The sequence below is a fragment of the Hesperophylax consimilis genome, chromosome 11 (genome assembly GCF_061612785.1).
Source record: "Hesperophylax consimilis isolate HC1 chromosome 11, BYU_Hcon_1.0, whole genome shotgun sequence".
Lineage (NCBI taxonomy): Eukaryota > Metazoa > Arthropoda > Insecta > Trichoptera > Limnephilidae > Hesperophylax > Hesperophylax consimilis.
Genome location: NC_142846.1, coordinates 1,438,943 through 1,458,414, shown reverse-complemented (window position 1 = coordinate 1,458,414; position 19,472 = coordinate 1,438,943). Strand labels below are relative to the sequence as shown.

The window sequence follows — 19,472 nt, the reverse complement described above, 5'->3', positions numbered from 1 at the left end:
CAATTTGTAAAATGTTCTTTAATACGGGTTTTGAAAGATCTCCCTGTTTGACCAACGTAATATGCTGGGCAGTTAGCGCAAATGTAAACATGTATATTTTCAAAAAGCAAATATAATCCCATCATAAATAATGATTTGACAATAAAATTAGGTCATTAATAATGCATATTACCTGTGAGGTTTTTTTCCCTAATAAATATTGAAATGAGCTACAAACCCAAGGTAATTAGCTTACTGGATTTACCAAATATTTAGAAATTCGACAATCTTAAACGACTTAGTAACAAATAAAATTGATTAAAACCCTATAAACTACCCCTCTCCCCCCTCCCCCATATGTTGTGTATATAAACCGTTGACTAAGAATTTTGTGTACCAGTCTGAAGATGGCTGTGACGAGCTGAAACCGGTTACGGTCAAAATAAAATTAAGTGGAATAAAGTTTTTTATTTGTTTTATTATAATATATTATAATGGAATTCCACCACGAATTATCGGTCTCAAAAATAGAAATATTAAAAATTGGTATTTCATATAAATTACAAATCGGATATGTATATATTGGAGCATGGATGTATGAAAAAAAAAATTATGATTGAGAGTTCTAAGAGGGGGGGATTTGTGCCTTATGTTAAAATAAAAATACGTGGGATTTTTCATTTCATTTAATTAAGATCTTCTGCCTCCGCAGTGACCCCAAAAATTGAAAATTAGGGTAAAAAAGTTAAAAGTTTATAAGGCGATACATTATGATTAATTTAGTGGTAAGTAGGTGTTAAATGATAAACAATATATATTAAGATGTTTATTTAGGCATCGCTCTAAAAAAAAAATTGAAACATAATTATACATTTATTATTTAGGTTTAAAATCCTTTTTTAGTTTAAAATTTAGGTATTTTGTTCCGCGATTCCAGCCTGGCATCACCTAGCCGCGACTTTCTTGTACACTGAGAAATGGAAGCTTCTGTCGTAGTCTTTACAGCTCTTGAAATTTGAAACAAACTTGAAAAATTATACATTTATTATTGAGGTTTAAAATCGTTTTTAGTTTCAAATTTAGGCATTATGTTCCGCGATTCCAGCTTGGCATTTATGGCATCTAGTCGCGACTTTCTTGTGCACTGAGAAATGGAAGCTTCTGTCGTATTCTTTACAGCTCTTTCAACAGCTTGAGTATGGCAGGGAAGCCTTATAAACAATAGTTCGCTTTCGCCACCAGATTCCACGATATTCTGAATTTCCTGGTCCGATAAGTTTTTCAAAATCGGTGGTTCGGTTAAGTTTTCCTGGCAATTTATTAAACCAATATATGTAGAAGCATTGAAATCTATCAATGGCACTTGAAACATTCTAGGTGTTGGAGGTTGAGTAGTACTGCGTGCCTTTAGTATGCGGCGGGCTGCCAGCTCTCTAACATGTTTTTTATCATCTGTTATCATCGCAAGTAGAATCCCTTCAGGATGCGCAAAGTAGCCGTTCCTTTGGATAACAGGATCTATAATTTTTTTTAGAGTTTCTGGCAGGTATCTGGAGGCCTTAATGATATTGAACAGATGACGCGTGCCATCTTTGCATGATGGTTTATTTTTAATTGAGAACCAAGACGGTGCGTAAACTTTGACCACAAAAGTAGCCAGAGTTTTCCAATTTTCAGATGGTTCTTCAGTAGATACATACAAACGTAGTATTCGGTTAGCACGCGTGATCCAACGGGCATGTGATAGTTTTCCTGGAGATTTATTGCCTAGGTCTTCTGGAAATTCACCTGAAATTACCGCCGAGACAATTTTATGCAAGTACTGTTGGTCTGAACTCAGATATTTGGCCTTTTCTGGTAGCATTTGACCTTTGATGCGTTCAAATTTTTTAACAAGCAGCTTTTAACAGGTTTCCAGTGATTTTCCCAGTGGACCAATATAAGATTTAGGTCCCGAAGTACACCCATCGATATGAAGAAACAGATGTCTCAAAGGCAGTTCGTTCATGTGAAGCAAACAAATTATCCACTGAAGTGGTTTTTGTAGCTTTTTCTCAAGCAGTCTTATAATTCCAGCATACTTTCCAGTATTTACATTCGTACCATCCCAACCAATTGCCATAATTCTATCTTGGGAAACTTCTTTATGTAACAGAAACCCTGTTATCGCGGTTTCTATTCCTTTTGCTGTCCCAACATCAGGTACCACGTATCCCATGTAAATGGATCCCGGCTCTTGAATTAGTGAGATATGTTCCTCCACAACCATAATCCTGTAGCATTTACCGCCCTTTTTAACAATATTCAAAGTTTTGTCTTTTTTCCCGTCAAAGTATAAGGCCAAGAGCTCTGTAATTGTTGCATTTTCCGTTATTTTTTCTCTAGTTTTAGTTCTCTCTCTTCGTAACTTGTGCCGATCAATGACCTCAACATCAGACCCAATGTCGAACAAAACAGATAATGTTACTGCTGCTGCCGCTCTGTCAGACACTCCATACCTATCCCATATCTTCGATAACGTAGGAAAATTAAGCGTCGATTTTTTATTTTCTTTTTAATAACGCCTTTGATCATGGAGCAATCAGATTTTTCTGTCTCTGATGATGTCGCTGAAGAAATACTAGCATTTAAATTAGCTAACTTTGAAGTGCTTAAGGATGTGTTTCGGCGATTCTCTCGTTCATGGTTCCTTTTTATAGTTTTTTGCATGTTCTTTGTAGCAGTTACGTCGATTCCGCTGATTACCATTATCCGAGACGTTCTTTGATCGGTCAAAAAAGTTTGCTCTCGTTTAGGAACCTTTTTATCCTTAGGACAGATACATTGAGCGAATTTTTTGCACTTGCATGCTGAAATATCAAAAAGTATCTTACTTCTTTGCTGAAAACTATTTAACTCGTCCGAGGAGAGCCTCTTGATAGATTTGAGTAGATTTTTGCACTTTAGATGATATGCTTTCAACATTTGAATGATCCTTGTTCGCGTCACTGTAGGAATAGATGCCGTTTGCCATATATTTTCAATTCTCGACGTTACTATGTCTGCTATCTCGCCAAAAATTGGTTCTTTTGCAGTTTCTAATTGCAATTTCAGTTGATGTCTCGTCCACTCATAGTATTTCACTACATCTTCATAAGTAGGTAGAACGTTTTCTTTCATCTCACAAACATCACCAAATAGAGGACATTTGAATACACTCCGAGTTCTTTGCATGGTTGCAACGAAAGATTATCGAACGTATGTTTAACGATAAACGAGCGTGCGACTGATCCGAGCCACGAACGATAGAGCACTGACGACGCGCGACTCGAGACGCGACAAGTGCAAGCAAGCTCAGTATCACCTCCCGCGCTTCCTCTCTCCCCTTATTTAAATTATAAAACACAAATTCGAACTTCTTTTTATTTTTTGTCAAATCTGTATTATACCAAGTAAACTTTCTTGATAAAAATAGGTAGGTATGTTTATTCAAAAATATCGTACATAAACATTACTTCAAATTAGAGTGTAAAGCCGATTATTTTCATAAATTTGATGCCGTTGCGGAGGCAGTTACCCTAAACTAAATGGTATAATATTTTACATGGCTTAAATTAAACCTAAAAGGCACCAAATTTTGACTCTTACATTACCTTCCAGTGAAAAAAAAAGATTTCACTCCACTCTAATGTATATCCTAGATAATATCTACTTTATTTTTTTTTAGAACTTTGTAATCATTTAAAATTGATGGCTGCTAAAAATGTGGGAAAAATTACTTTAAAGATAATATTGTTAATTTTGAATTTAAAATATAAAATCGACAAAAATTACGTAAAATAGGTCCCAATGGTTGAGTGGTTAAGGGGTCAGGGGTACCTAGTCAACAGTATGGAAAAAATTCAAATTTAAAAAAAAATTAGAGAAGTTTAATTTATTTAAAAAAAATAATACATAGTTTTTATATTATGTTTTAACTTTATTTGACAAAAAAAAATATATTTCTTTATCCCCATATTTGACAGATTATATTTCCAAACTTGATAACTTTATCTTGAAAAAATGCGATTAAATTATCAGAGACTGTCATTTTGTTTATTTTCAACCAAAAAAAGCTTATATGATGTACCAGGTACTAAATTAACAGTAAACGTAATGATTTTATTTGTTTGATTGATTTTAGATGAACCAGTAAACTGTTATGATGGTTCCCGCAAAGCCAAATTATGGAACAGGGTCCAACAAATATGGCGATAACTTGGTCTACAGTAATTTATATATATATATTGAAGTGAAACTTCTTTAGGCGCGTAATGGATTTTCGTGGACGGAGTAAAACCGAGTCAGGATCGACACGAAAATGCGGGTACCCCCACCACCGCTCACCGTTCACCGTTCACTGTTTTCAGTAAAAGCAACAAATCATTAGCATGCGCATAAAAGTTTTTATGTGTTTTATTTAAGTACTTTTTTACTCGGTAGTATAATTTTGTTTGGCGCATGCCTTAGCTGTGGTACAGACGTGGACAGGGCTTTCCTGTACCGTCCGTCCGCCGTTCAGTCTGGTTTACTCGTCCGTCGAGAGCGCTCGCGTCGCGCGCTTTGCCGTTCCATTCGTATTCCAGTATATAAATATTGTTTACTGTCGAGGAAGTTTCACTTCTGTCTTGCGTAGGCTTGACACACCCACTTTTTTTTTTTAATTTTTGCAAACGAAGTGAACAGATAATATATTGAAAAGGTATTATTATTTTTTTTACATTAACCTCACACAGGAAAAGAATTTTCCTCGGGGCCTCTGTCATTTTTGGGGGTGCTGTGTGGATGGTATTTTTGAGGAGAGGGAGTTCTGGGAAGTAAAAAGGTATGATGGGTGGGTAGGAATCTAGGGATCACTGTGTCCAGGAGTAACGAATATATTTGTATCATAAAATAAATGTTTATAAACAACATATGTTTAAAAAAATATATTTTAAATGTGTAATATTTTTTAAATAATAATAAATTTAATTGAATTTCACTCTTGGGAGGTGAAATTAACCAACTTCCCGACACCCGGTCAATTTTGTTGGTTTGACACAAAACTCAACTTTATCAAGCATATTGAAATAATAACCAATAAAGCTTTGAAAATGGTGGGATTTATTTTAAGGGTTATCTAATTATTTCAAAAATGTCAATACTATAAAAACATTATATATGTCACTAGTAAGGAGTCAGATATAATACAATTCCACGGTTTGGTCCCCAAACTACGAGGTTCATTCACATGCGATTGAAAGAATTCAAAATATTTTTTTAAGATATGTTAATTTTAAAATGAGCATTTCTAGAGAATGCCTAAATTACGATAACGTACTTTGTTCATTAAATTTAATAAAATTTTCTGATCGTAGAACCATTTCCGATTTAATCTGTTTGTATAAAATCATTAATTCAATGTTTGATATCCCTGATTTATTAATATGTAATCTCTTTTCATACTCCAAGCAGGTCAGTTACAAGACAGTACCTACCATATTATTGTAGCAATTCTACATCAATGTCCCAATATTACACATACAATAGCTAGGAAACAAATACTCCGATGTTGTTGATATATTTAGTATTTCAATTTCAATATTTAAGCATTCCTTATTGAAGTTTTTTTCATCAAGTAGGGGAATATTTTAATAAAGATATTTAATTTTATTAACATATTAACAGTATTTTGTTGACTGAAAGAAAAAAATATATTTTGGAATTTGTATATTTTGTACCTACATACTGTGTGGATCAAATTCAATAATATTTTAACTTTATATTTATTTTTGTGCAAGTGTTTTAAATAGTCGTTTCCTGCAATATTTACGTGTATAATTTCGTTAATATATTTTTTATTTATATATGTAAAAGCCTTAATAGGCGTGAAATTAATAAATATCAATACATTGTATCAACCAGTATTGGTGGCAATCCATTTAGTTTTATAAATAATTGTAGTTGTTGTTGACTCGACTTGGGTAGGAGGGTTCTATAACCAGATGATATGATTTATCAATTGTGCTGTATTGAATATGACCGTCCGCCACTGAGTTTCACATATTTAAATGTAAATTAGTGGGTACTTAGTTAATAAGCACTTTTTGCATAAATTATTATTTGTGTAAGTAATCTTCCCTGCATTAGATACAGTACTAGTAGATAGTATCTACTAGCCGGAGCAGAATGGGTCGTGTATTTGAATAGCAGGATTAAAGGATATTGTGCTCTTTGGTTAAAAGCACTCGTTTTCGGGTTAAGTGTGATACGGTCTTATGCAAATAAGGACCAATAATAATATGTACTCACGCGGCAAATTCAATTTGAAAATCTAATTCGTGGACTTAAATTTAAATTAACATTTAAAAAGCTTTTCGTTTATGAAGGGGGTGTGTATGTGTGAAGTATACCCTCTATAAATTGACCATTTAAAAACACGGGATAGTCTTTGATTATGATAAAAATAATTTTCTATAATAAAAGATATAAATTTGTTTTAGACCACTTTAATTTTAATTGTACTCTACAGGTTTCGGAAGCACCCTTCCTTCGTCAGGAGAATGTTAAAACTAACCTATGATACAAAATATTGACAGATATATACACAAAAAATATAATTTAGGTGTTGGAGTGGGAGGTTAACAAAGGGGGACGGGTAATTGGGGGAACTCCAGCAATAACAGAGCGGTTTACTGGAAATATATCTAGAATGGGACTAAACGATAAATTAATTTGGTTATTCAATATACTAGCGTTATTATTAAGGGATTTTTTTTTCAAGAACTTCTAAGTTATCCAATCTTTTGCTTTTATTATTACGGTGAAGAATTTTAACCCCTGTGTCTTTATGTGAAGAAAGGGTGCTTCCGAAACCGGTAGAGTACAATTAAAATTAAAGTGGTCTAAAACAAATTTATATCTTTTATTGTAAATTATGACGAGCCACAAAGTAAATGCTTATTACAAATATGAAATAATTTTCTGTTCAAAACTTTTTTTTTTAGGGGCTTGCTTAATCGCTTTTTTGAATTCTTCATACTATCATTTCAAATTTTGAAATGGACACTTAAAATTTAGTACAAATTTGAGTAAAATTTGTAGAACTCCATTTATATGTTTTTAAACTTAATAATTGTGAACTGTTTTGACCTGTTTACCGCGTTTTTGTACTTAAAACAATTAAAATATCTGTCACCAAATAACACGTCATCATAAAACTATGTTGTGAATTGTTTACCGCATTTTCGTACTTAAAACTACTATAATATCTATCACCAAATGATACGTCCTCATAAAACTATGTTATGAATTGTTTACCGTGTTTTCTTACTTAAAACCACTATAATATCTGTCGCCAAGTGCCACGTCCCCAAATAAACTCTATTGCAAACTGTTTTCTTACTATTAAGTAATATCTGTCACCTAATGACAAGTTATATTTCCTTATTTTATTTGCAGACATATATTAAAATATAAACAGATTGACAAGGAGAGAACATCAAGCTTTTTCTTTGTATTTAAAAGTTTGCCACAGACGCTCTTGCAGAATTTTAAATAATTACATACAACTGAAAACCGCCAAACAGCTCACCCAATCAATGGTTGTCTATTTTTTATAATTGTTTTTTATATTAGGTGTCCGCGGGTAAAGTACACTAACTTTGGGAGGTGATTCTACATGATAAGTATCTACAAGTAAAAACAAATAAAAAATTTCGAAATTGTCCATTATCAAAATCACTTTCTACACTTATATTCCCGTCAATGTCCTTATCAACCTTTTTCTCTCAATATCAAGATGCTTTACTGAAGTTCGCTTTCATGAACATAGTATATTATAGAGTATTTATAGTATGTACTGTGCATTGTGCTGTTCAACGTTAAAACATAAACCAAATCTTTGTTTATGTGGAATCGCACCAAGTCCCAACTGCTCCCAATCGTCTGGGGACAGCGAGACTTTGGCATTCCTAATTGCGGTATGTTATGTGGAGGGAAATGTGATGGGAAAGAGGAAGGTGAAGAAACGACAGACAGAAGGGTTTATTTGAAAAGTAACTCATTGGAGGTAAACCTATCTGCTTCTTTATCAGTGGATCTGGACGATTCGATGAAATATGGAATATAACTCCGCTCATTTGACTTACTGCAACTACCCTGAGGTGGCCAGCCTCGGGCCATTTGTTCGCAGTAATGGCGTGCACACATCAGCCAAAGCCAGAGACGTATTTAGACTTCATTCATATTTTTATTTATTTATTAGCTGACATGTATCTGTCGTCGCTCGGGGTTATCAACGGTTCGGAGTAAAGTTTTAAAGTCGAGAATTCTAGTGCACTTGAAAACTGGGTGTAGTTTTATGGTGGAAATAATATTATTGTTAAGAATTGAACAAGTTATTTTCCTAGTACATATTTTTTTCGTAATTTTAAAAAGCATTCACTTTGTGGCTCATCATAATTTACAATAAAAAACACATTAATTTGTTTTTGACCACTATAGTTTTATTTTCACTCTACCGGTTTCGGAAGAACCCTTCCTTCGTCAGGAGAATATTAAAAACTGATCTACTACACAAAATATTGACATATAAATACAAAAATGTTAAGTGTTTGAGGGAGGGGTGGACAAAGTGGATGGGGTAATTACGTGAATTCCAGGAAGAACAGAGCGGTCAACTGGAAATATGTCTAGAATAGGACTATAAGACAGATTAATTTGGTTATTTATTATACTGGAATTATTATTGAGGGATTTTCTGATTTCAAGCGCTTCCAAATGATCTAATTTTTTGCCTTTATTACTACGGTGAAGAATTTTAACCCCTGTATCTTTACTAAAAGTATGATCGGTGGAAATAAGATGATTGGCAAACTCTGAAAAATTATTGTTATTTAAACATCTTAAATGTTCCGCGATTCTAATATTTATATTTCTAGTTGTCTTACCTATGTAGAACGATGGACAATCATTGCAACATAGTTGGTAAATGTCTGAGTGGCTGAATTTGTGATCTTTATCTTTAGTATTTTTGAGTAATTTTCCCAAGTTGTTATCAGTATAGAACGCGGGTTTAATGTGGGTAGGCAAATTTTTTGTACTAAGTGAAGAAAAATTGGATATGTGCAATTTTTTTCAGTTGATCGTGCCATGTTGTCCTCAGAGGTCTCTAACTTTTTCTACCACCCACTTCCACGTCATGCATTCTTCTTACACCCCTTTATTTGTTCGTCGTATGCCTCATTTTAACACAAATAATTATATGATTCATAATAATTTTTTATAAGAAAATAAAATTATAAATAATAAATATATAAGCGGTAATTGTTGACTGAAGTAATAGTACATATTAAATTATTTGGCGTGTTTGAAATAATAAATAAACCGACGTGGCTCAGTGGTCCAGAGCGTCTGGCTGGACATCAGAAGGCGCGGGTTCAATTCCCGTCGGCGGGATTTATTTTTACTCTGGAGATATTTTCAATCTGTATTGATAATGTAGGCGACCAATTATTGCTTATAATAATTTGTTATTATTTGATTCATGCCTTTCTTGAACGTTTTCGAGTTTTATTATAAATAATACTATTTGGATTATTTGTATATTGCGCCGGTTTTGTGCAAAATCACCTCAAGGGCGCTGTACAAATATATAATACAACTACAATGATCTATGTTATGACTAGTCAAACTACTATTAATGTATGTTTAACAGATTGCATCCACCGGTTCGTCAATTACTAATACAAAGCTATTATGTACAATCGCCAACCTTCACTTCATATAGTATCGTGAAGTATACCGGATTGTTACTATATGTTACTATATGAGATAATGTATTAAGTCTTCTTCGGGAAATCTTCAGTGAGGATTTTTTCAGTGAAATCTGTGCATTTTTTACAAACATATAAATATTGCCTTTAATTTAATTAGATTTATTAAACTTATGAGCAAACACATATTGTTTACATTTTAATTTGCTAATTTTTAATAACTTTTTCATACATCATTTTTGCATCTCTCTTTAAATATGCTTAATATATATTGTAGATACATCTTTTGAATTTCACTGGGAACTAAGCTATACATTTAAAATCACGCACCCACCCGAAGAAAAATTAGTATTGCGAATCTCTTTATATTATTGGCAATCCAGTTAAAAATGGGATTGGCTGCCGATTCCCGATAAAAATTTATCAAATTTCTAAAATATCGGAATACATGTTTATGCACGTGCATTTTCCTAATTAACATACAATAACGATATGCGAAAATATTAGGATTGTGGGACGTGTTCCGACTTCGTGATATTCGTCATTTACTAAAAGTTGTTGAAACCTATTAAGGCGATGCCATACGTAGTAATGCAAAATTATGTGTTTTTGGTTTTAAAATTTGGTCGCCTAGAAATGTTTCAGATACTTTAATTAAATACTGCGATTAGAATACATCTCGGACTTTAAAATAGTCGAGTATTTTTTAGATAAATCTTTTTATAAGCCCAGAAAAAAATAATGTAAAGGCCTATGAAAACTGCTTTAAAGTTCAAAATCTCCTACTAACAAACCCATTTTCGGTTATGATTTTATTGTATAATGTGGCAAAGTTATTTATAAAATGATCGAAAAAAATTACTATTTATGTCTGAACATCCTCAAAATAAAATAAAAGGCACTCTTTGGTCATGTTTTTATCTTGCATAAATCAAAACAGGCGGATAGTGTTAAGCGGGAATTTAAACCTTATCGCTATCTACGTAAAGGTTGTTATTGATAGCGGCTCAATTTAAAATACTACACGACTCAGTGCATCGCCTTAATTTATTCATTAAAACCTCCAATCCCATTATAACGGATATAGAATAACGATTAATTTGAGATTCTCAATAAATAGGCAATTTTTTTTCGTACTTGCACTAGCAACCGAAATTGGTAACTCACACAATTATTTAAGGTGCCAACCGGTCCTGAAATCACCCGAAACCATCCACAACTTGCGGCAGACAGGGTGGCCAGATAGCCTAACGCGCCCGTGCAGCACCGGGCAACGCCGGATAACAAATTTGGTTTAATGCAAATTAGCCATAACCAATTAATGGGTTACCCGGACCACGTGACACGTCCCAGTAATTTGATTGGTCGGCTCCGGTCCTGTGAGTTCGCCCATACACGCCGCGGGATCAGTTACGGGATTAGTGGGAACTAACAGAACTACCTGCATGTTACTGGCTCGGGTAGGTACCCATTCTCAAACTACCCATGCAACCCAAATTCCATGCATCATGGTAGTACAAACCAATTTAGGGGGATGAGTTATTGAACTGTAGTAATAATATAATTATATATACGGGGTATCCGGGAGTAGAGTGCTCCAACTTCGGGAGGCTATTTATTCTACATGATAAAAAGAGTAAACGCTTTTTAGAAATTCCAACTTTTATGGATAAATTTCAGGTAAAAGTGTAAAATTGATCCGACGTGTGCGGCCAGCATTATTATTTTGCGTTGTTATCAAACCTACCGTCCCGTACCCCACCACTACCCCCTGCCGAATCAATCAGTATATTTACTTGCCGTGTCTTGTGTCAATGACTTCTATTTTATTCTTTAAGAACTTGATTCACTTGCTAATGTAATATGTATTTACAAAGACTTACTTAAACAGACATATTTATTCAGTGAGTGTTTTCTCCAAAGACTTACTTTTAACATTGTGTTTTTTTTTGTTATTTGTTTTTGGGGTGTTATGCCGTGTTGCGCTAACTCCTTCTTTAGCCAACGTTTCGGACAGCATCAGACAGATGGACACTGCAATGCTGTCCGAAACGTTGGCTAAAGAAGGAGTTAGCGCAACACGGCATAACACCCCAAAAACAAATAACAAAAATACTTTGGCCGTGAAAAATCTCAAATCATATTGTGTTTTTTAGTTGTAGACTTACCTCTCAGAATTAAAATTAATTACTGTAACAATGTCTGGCATTACACACAAAGAAGGGAAAAAAATCATTGTAAACGGTAAAATATCGGTCTTATGTTATTGTTTATGTGTGGTTTCCATGGAAACAGACCAATCTCAAAAATGCAACGTTGCCGCACCCGCTCTCTGCGAGTTCACATCGAATTTATCGGGTAAGTTTGTACCTCACACTAAGGATTTTTGTGGTTATGTCTATATATTTGTGTGGAAAATTATGTTGGAAATTTGTAAAAAGTTGTTTTTTTTACTCCTACCATCATGTATAATCATCTCACGAAGTTAGTGCACTTTACCCCCGGACATCCAGTATATGTTAATATTAAAATTTATTTCAATTAAAAAATATATATTAAAGGAGAGACAAACGTACTGGATTATTTGAAAATTTCTTACCACCAGCAAGTAAATTACTCAGAATTACAGAAATGGGAAAAAGTTGCTTTTGTCGTGAAGGAAGACTTCGGCACCCGGGGAATTTTTGAACTCCGGGTGCTCAAACGCGATGCCAACGTAGCAACTAGCTAGTCGTTCGTTTAAATTATGTATAACACTATGTATGTTCAGTCGCGTAGCTATGGCACTATCACGAATAAGTTCAACTCTAGAGGGGAGGGGTTAAATATCCTACATTACTAAAAACAGTATACTATGCACTGTGCCAATTCCAATTAGCATACGGCATCATAATATGAGGTGGTTTTGTTTAAAATATTATTCATCTTCTACAATATGCACAACAAATAGTAATACGTGTTATTAACAAGCGACCGAAAAGATATTCCTCTATTCGACTCTTCATCTCAAATTTCTTGTTTATAACACAAACAAAAACACTCTTATAACAAGTCACAACACAAAAACTATAATCAAAGGACACTACAAAACATTAGCACTATGACAATTTATATACCTAGATTCTAAATCTTCAATCTTCTCCGTGGTCAAACACCGAAACTAACATACACTACGAAATATGGAATAAAATTTCTTAACTATATTGCCTATTCACTCTAAAACATTTTTCCAGATATGTCTAATAACAGCCGGAATAATCCAAAAATTCAAATTAAAGCTTTAAAATATTATTTTTTTAACATATAAAAACGAAAATACGTAATTCTTGTCGCGTTGCATATTGTTTTGTTTCTTTCTCTCTTCGTTCTATCCCCGGTATTTGTAATCTATTTTTACCATTGGATTAGTGGGTAAGTACCTTTTTTAAATTCCTACCTTGGATCTGTGCTTATGTATATATCCCTGTCTGTTTCTTTTTTATTGTTTCTTCTTGTTTGTTTTACTTAACCCCTCCTTTTCTATTTGTGTACTGTTTTGTGTGTGAAACTTATAATGTCGAACAAAATATCAATGTACATAGAATTGTACCAATTATCTCCCATCTATGTATCGTAAGTTCCTCTTGTCCTACAGTGAGTTTTGTAACTTATCGAGGTTGCTCTAGCAAGAAATAAAAAATAATAATAAAAACTCAACTCCATACTTTGAAACCCACAAATACCTCTATAGAGCCTTACATCTGCAATACATTGCAATTATAACACCCATACATTCGATACTCTAACCACCTAATCTCTCTTCATACATCTCTCACATTCCTTATCCAATTTTCTTAAATAATAATTATAAACATTTATCAAGAATAATATCAATCTGTTATCTTCTCCCGCCATAACCACCGGCGAAATAATATCTACAAAAATGTGTCTAGCGTGAAATAAAAAAAATATATTATTGTATTGTTTTATTTTCTTTTATTTTTTTTTAGCCAGAGTAAAGTTGGCCTCTCAGAAGCTGGGCGTACTGTACAGGGCCCGCAGATACTTTAATAGTACACAACTGCTCACCCTGTACAAATCGCAAGTGCGCCCTACTGTCGAATTTGGCAGCCATCTCTGGTCTGGAGCCCCAAAATACCTGAAAAAAACCCTTGACTCTGTGCAGAAACGGGCGGTCCGTTTGATAGATTCCCCAATCTTAACAAACGGACTGCAATCTTTAGAGCACAGGCGTCAGGTAGGTATGCTGTCCTTGTTCTATCGGTATTACAATGGAAGATGCTCTGAGGAACTAGCGTCATTGATCCCTTCGGCACCGGTGCGTAGTCGGGATACACGCCAAACGCGCGCCCAACATTTGTACACAGTTGACACTTGTCACATGAGAACGGGTCGCTTCTACGATTCGTTCTTAAGTTCAACAGCTCGGCTGTGGAACGAACTGCCGGCCTCTGTGTTTCCTCCCTCCTACAACATGGGACTCTTCAAGACCCATGTTCACTCCTTCCTCTCCAAAAAAAGACCCTCCACACAGCATCCCCAAAGATGACATAGGCCCCGAGGGAAATTATTTTCTTCAGGGCCTCCTGTGTGGAGTAAATATAAAAAAAAAATTCTGAAACTGAGGGCCGTTATCAAGATGGTGGCCGTTTTGATAGTTCATTAAAGAGTTTTATCAAATACGAAATTGTAGTGATATTTCCACATTCTTATTCGCATTTTTTCAATATTTTGTTATCTACACTACAGGTCTAAGAAAGTTTGAAAAATAAATTCTCATTGAGATGGTCACATTTATTTGGAAAAAATGTATTATTTTTTATTTTAAATTTAAAAAAATGTTCGGTTTCATAAAATATAGGTTTTTAACTAATCAAAATATGTTTACAAATATCAAACACTTTTATTGGACACGTGGTCTACTATTGACAGAACTACAACTGGTAGTAAAATTTGTGAAAGTCGCGGTGATTGAATAACTACGTAACATAATAATCAAGTGGGAATGATTCAATTACTATGAGTCAGTGCCAAGCCTCGAAGTTCAAAGGTCAAGAGTTCGATGCCCATTTCGCGGATATTTGAGATGAATCATTTGATACTGATCTAGATGTTGGGTTTTGTCATACACAATTCGAAAGACTTGACCAACCTTGCAGTATTAAGGCTGCTTTACTTTAGCTTAGTGCGTAGCATTCTCGAGAATGGATCTCAGGTATGGGGGCCAGAGGACACTGTCTATGTACTAATGGTCGAGAAGATACAAAAAAAGTTTTTACGATACCTCTACATGAGAGAGTTTGGTTATTACCCATGGCTGTTTCCAACAGCATTTATCTCGGGAATGCTGGGTATATGCAGCCTTAGTTCCAGAAGGGATGTTGCATTACTCCTGATGGCGTATAAGCTACTAAACGGTTTAGTATCAATACCAGACATTCTGGCTAAAATAGGATTTTATGTCCCGGATAATTTCGCGCGAGGCCGCCAACACAGGCTTTTGATTCTTCCTAGGTGCAGAACTAACTTACCAATGGTGATGCCCTTGGGAAGAATCACTAGGTTAATTAACTGCCTCGCAGGAAATGTGGATATTTTCCACATGTCCTACAACGTATTTAAACGTGAAATATTATTATTCAATACTTAAAATTGTAAATCTAAATTTGAAACTTTTTTCTTTGTCCCACTTGTAAATGTACCTATTTGTTATTCACTTTTTTGTAAATGTTAATTATCGATATTGCAATGTTCTGGTTCATACTGTTTTTGCAAATAAACAATAAATAAATAAATAAATAAATATCATATATGTAATGGATTCAAGTACTGAGAATATTGTTATTAAATTACGGATGTTAAAATGAAATCGATTAATAATTCATTTAGTAAACAATTATGAGTTTAAAAATAATATTCACTTTTTCGTGATGTTTTTTATATGCATAAATCAAAACAGGCGACTGGTGTTTAGCGGGAATTTAAACCTTATCGCCATCTGCATAAGGAGTGTTATTGTTAGCGGCCCGATTCCAAATGTTGCATTTGCAGGCGATGCATCACGGTTTTAGCACACTTTTATTATTTATTTTTTTCGTTTTATAATTCATGAGATATTATTATAATATTTTATAATTAAAATTATTTTCTGTTAATTTATTATATTTTAAATGTAGGTTTTACTTTATCGCTTGTCTGAATTATCCATACATCTTGATTCCAATTCTGAAAATCTTAATCCAAAATTTTAAAAAATTTGAGTTCATTGAACGTGAATAATTTCACTTTGTGAATATTTCACATTTCGCACATAAACAACTGAAATTATTATGTTTGATTAGGGCTGACCTGTGAATAATCGCGGAATGTTATAAATGCAGGTTTTGTGAAGCGGAAATTATTTATAAAATATTTGTCTTTCAAAAACAAAAATTTCAATTAATTTTTCACAAATTAGCGAGATACTATCGGAAATTTTCCTTTCGACTATAAAAATCTAGAAATATTTAAAAAAATTTTACACCTACATAATTTTTTTTAATTAGTAAATTGTAAAAATAAAACATTAATAAATAAATTTCCTGTCAGCCTTAAATTTTAAATTTTTGAATGAAAATGTGGTAGAAAAGAGAAAGCTTGGTATCCTCTATTTCTAAAACTGTATTATAAGTCTGACCATAATGGAATGCGGGGGGATTGATGTAAGAGCCGATTTAGCTTACAAGCTAAACTGGGTAGGACCGATATTTATTTCGTATATTAACTGCAGTAATCTCATCCACTTTCAGAGAAATGCGTATATGTTTATACGTTAATTTCCACTCCCAAGAATGCATGTCACTATATGTATGTATGTCATGTATTTAAAAACGATTTATTCTGTGTATTTAAAAATAAATTAATACGCATTTCGTTTTATTTTCGTCATGCAGTTTTGTTCTCATCTTTTTTTATTTTAAAAATTTTAAGAAGAAGGAGATAAACAAAACAATTTTTTGAGATTTGAAATGGTAATTTATATACCGGCCTCTTTGGTATTTGTAGCAGTACAAAAGAAACACGTTTCATCAAACAAAAGTAAAATAAGTTGAAGCTTACCAAACACAACGGACCACTGTGCCGGGGGTCTGAACTTGGGGTAACTCTTCGGGAACTTTTCCTCGCTCCAAAACGTCCTTAAATTCATCCTGTACACAGCCATCCTTGCGATGTCACAGTTCATATTCTCCAGCTGAGAGGTTTCGAAATAATTCACATCGAAAATGGCAGCTTTTGCGAGGTACACCACAAGAAAAAATATAATCACAGAAGTTACTGCCATCTTGGGACGATGGAAAAAAACCGTCAAAGGCAAGCTTTAAATTCACTTTTAAAAATCGCCACTTTTACGTATCTACAAAAAATAAACTAACAATTTAATTAAAAATATGGTAAATTTACAGAAAACAGGGACACGGTTATTACGCACTTTGAATAGAAAAAACCATGTATAAAAGTTAGATAACAATGAGAAGTAAATATTTCAGTTTAAGAAAAAAGGTAATTAATGCATTTTATTATCTAAAAAGAAACTTATATTTTGAGATCTATTCTTCACGCATGTTTTGACATAATTTTTTAATTGTCCTTTGTAAGCTGTTTTTTTTAAATATATTTATGTTTTAATTAAGCCCAAACTTATAACCTATTTTAGGGTCAAGGGTTCATTTTCTGTTTAAATAAGGAAAGAAAAATAAATAAACCTTAAAAAATTTATATCAATATAACAATGGCCACCTATTCAGGTTAAATTTTAACGATATATCCAATAAAATGCACTAATTTCTATTTACGAAAACTGAAATACTTACTTCTCATTATTATCTAAATACTAGCAAGTATTCTAAAAATGAAATGTGCGTATTTTCTGTATATTTACCAAATTTACTTTTGCTGCTATCGAAGTACTCGCGAATTAGATTTGTTTGTAAATTGTTTGGATGTAATTGATAATGAGCAGAGCTTTAGAGTTTCTGGTGAGGTGAGTTAAAGCTACGAAGCTCAGATTGGGACTGATGTGTTACGCCGTGGTATACGGACCATTGCTCTCTCTGCAACGTAATAAACACACGAGTGTGACTGAAGTTTACGAGCGTGACTCACATCTCACCATCATCGTACTACAGGAGAAGTGGCGTCAAGAGGAACGGCTGTGCGGCCTTTATCATACAAAACTTATTTTAAATTTACATACAAACAAATTTTTGTTGTTTTTAATTTAAATTTTTGTCCATCAACATGTTTGTTAATAATAATTGATAAATAATCTCAAATATGGAAAAAATTGCGAATTATTTAATGGCTATATTTTAAAACTTGTGTTTCAATATTATTATCTAAATAAGCCAAGAGCCATTAAAGCCTTAAAATTGGATAATTTGGGAGGTGGGTGTGGATACCGCCGCCCCGGGAACCATTCATTAAAAAACCAACACCTCTGCCATAGGTCGGGCTACCCGGGTTAGTGTGGTTAAGGATTGTCTAGGTTTTGGCGATAGATCCGTCTGCCAATCAGCTGCGTGGCGGGCTGGATCGGGAGATACTGATTAAGGGAGATCTCTGACGTCCCTTGCACTGCAGTGGGAGGGACGGATTCGGAGAGACTGGTTGAGGGAGATATTTTTACCTCTCCAGCAGGACTCTTTTGACCCAAAAGGAAGCGTTCAAACGTCCGGCACTCCAGGATACTGACCCCCGAATTCCTACCCACACCTCATACCTTTTACTTTCGCAAATCTCCCTCTCCTTACATTTAAAAAAACGCCCTTTCACACACGACTCCCAAAGATGGCCTTTTAAAATATAGGAAATAGGCGCTGAGAGATTTTTTTTCCTCGTGGCCTCCTAACTGTATGGAGCTTATGTAAAAAAAAACGATCATTTAAAGTAGCACGTATTTGTACTAGATATTTGCTAAACCTTTTGATAAAAAATTATAATTACTAATTTTTGTAAAGTATTTTGGCATGAGATTCAAATTTAAATTTTGAATGAAAAAAGACGCGCATCCGTTCCTCTTTAAGAGAGAGGAAATGATTTCAATAACGTCGTGTTTTACTAAAGTTATTAATCACGAAAATGAGATCCACTCCTGGTGGTGGTTACAACCTTATAGTGTCGTCGATAATTATCTTTGGCAAGGGCAGAGCATTGTGTTCCAAGCAGTTGGTTCTGGACAAGTAATCGAATCCTGGCTAGCCAAAAACATAAGATTTTGGGAAAATGATTTATTAATCCCTCATATTAAACATAGACATTCAATTTTATAGATTTGTCCTAACATGAAATCCTAGCATCATTTCGACGAGCTGGAGGCAAACCATATGACCATATTTTTGGCACCAGGAGTTTTCGAGAATGTCTTGAATAATCTACGACATAAGTCGTACGTTGAACGCTGAAAACTAGATGCTGCCCAAAAAAGTCAATTTCTCTAAAGTAAGGCAACTGATTGCAGCGCAGTCCAATGTGGAACTTTAAAGTAAGGCAAAGGATTGCAGCGCAGTTCATTGTGGTACTTTAAAGTAAGGCAACCGGATTTGCAGCGAAGTTCATTAAGGAACACTAAAGTAAGGCAACCGTTTTGCAGCGCACTTCATTATGGAACTCTAAAGCAAGGCAACAGATTGCAACGCAGTTCATTGTAAAACTCTAAAGTAACAAGCAATTCGTAAGCATATT

General features: G+C 34.0%; 1 protein-coding gene across 1 annotated transcript in view; it reads right to left on the bottom strand.

Moving 5' to 3' along the window:
- The window catches only part of LOC149419623 (spondin-2-like), an 89,365-nt gene extending 71,571 nt beyond the window's left edge, over positions 1 to 17,794 (bottom strand). Inside the window, exons 1-2 of the mRNA XM_089636962.1 lie at positions 17,671 to 17,794; positions 16,851 to 17,145 (exon numbers count right to left, since the gene is read on the bottom strand). Of these exons, the coding sequence (XP_089493088.1) occupies positions 16,851 to 17,073 (223 nt within the window). The 5' untranslated portion in view covers positions 17,074 to 17,145; positions 17,671 to 17,794. The remainder of the gene's footprint in view (positions 1 to 16,850; positions 17,146 to 17,670) is intronic.
- Between the last annotated feature and the right edge of the window lie 1,678 nt (positions 17,795 to 19,472).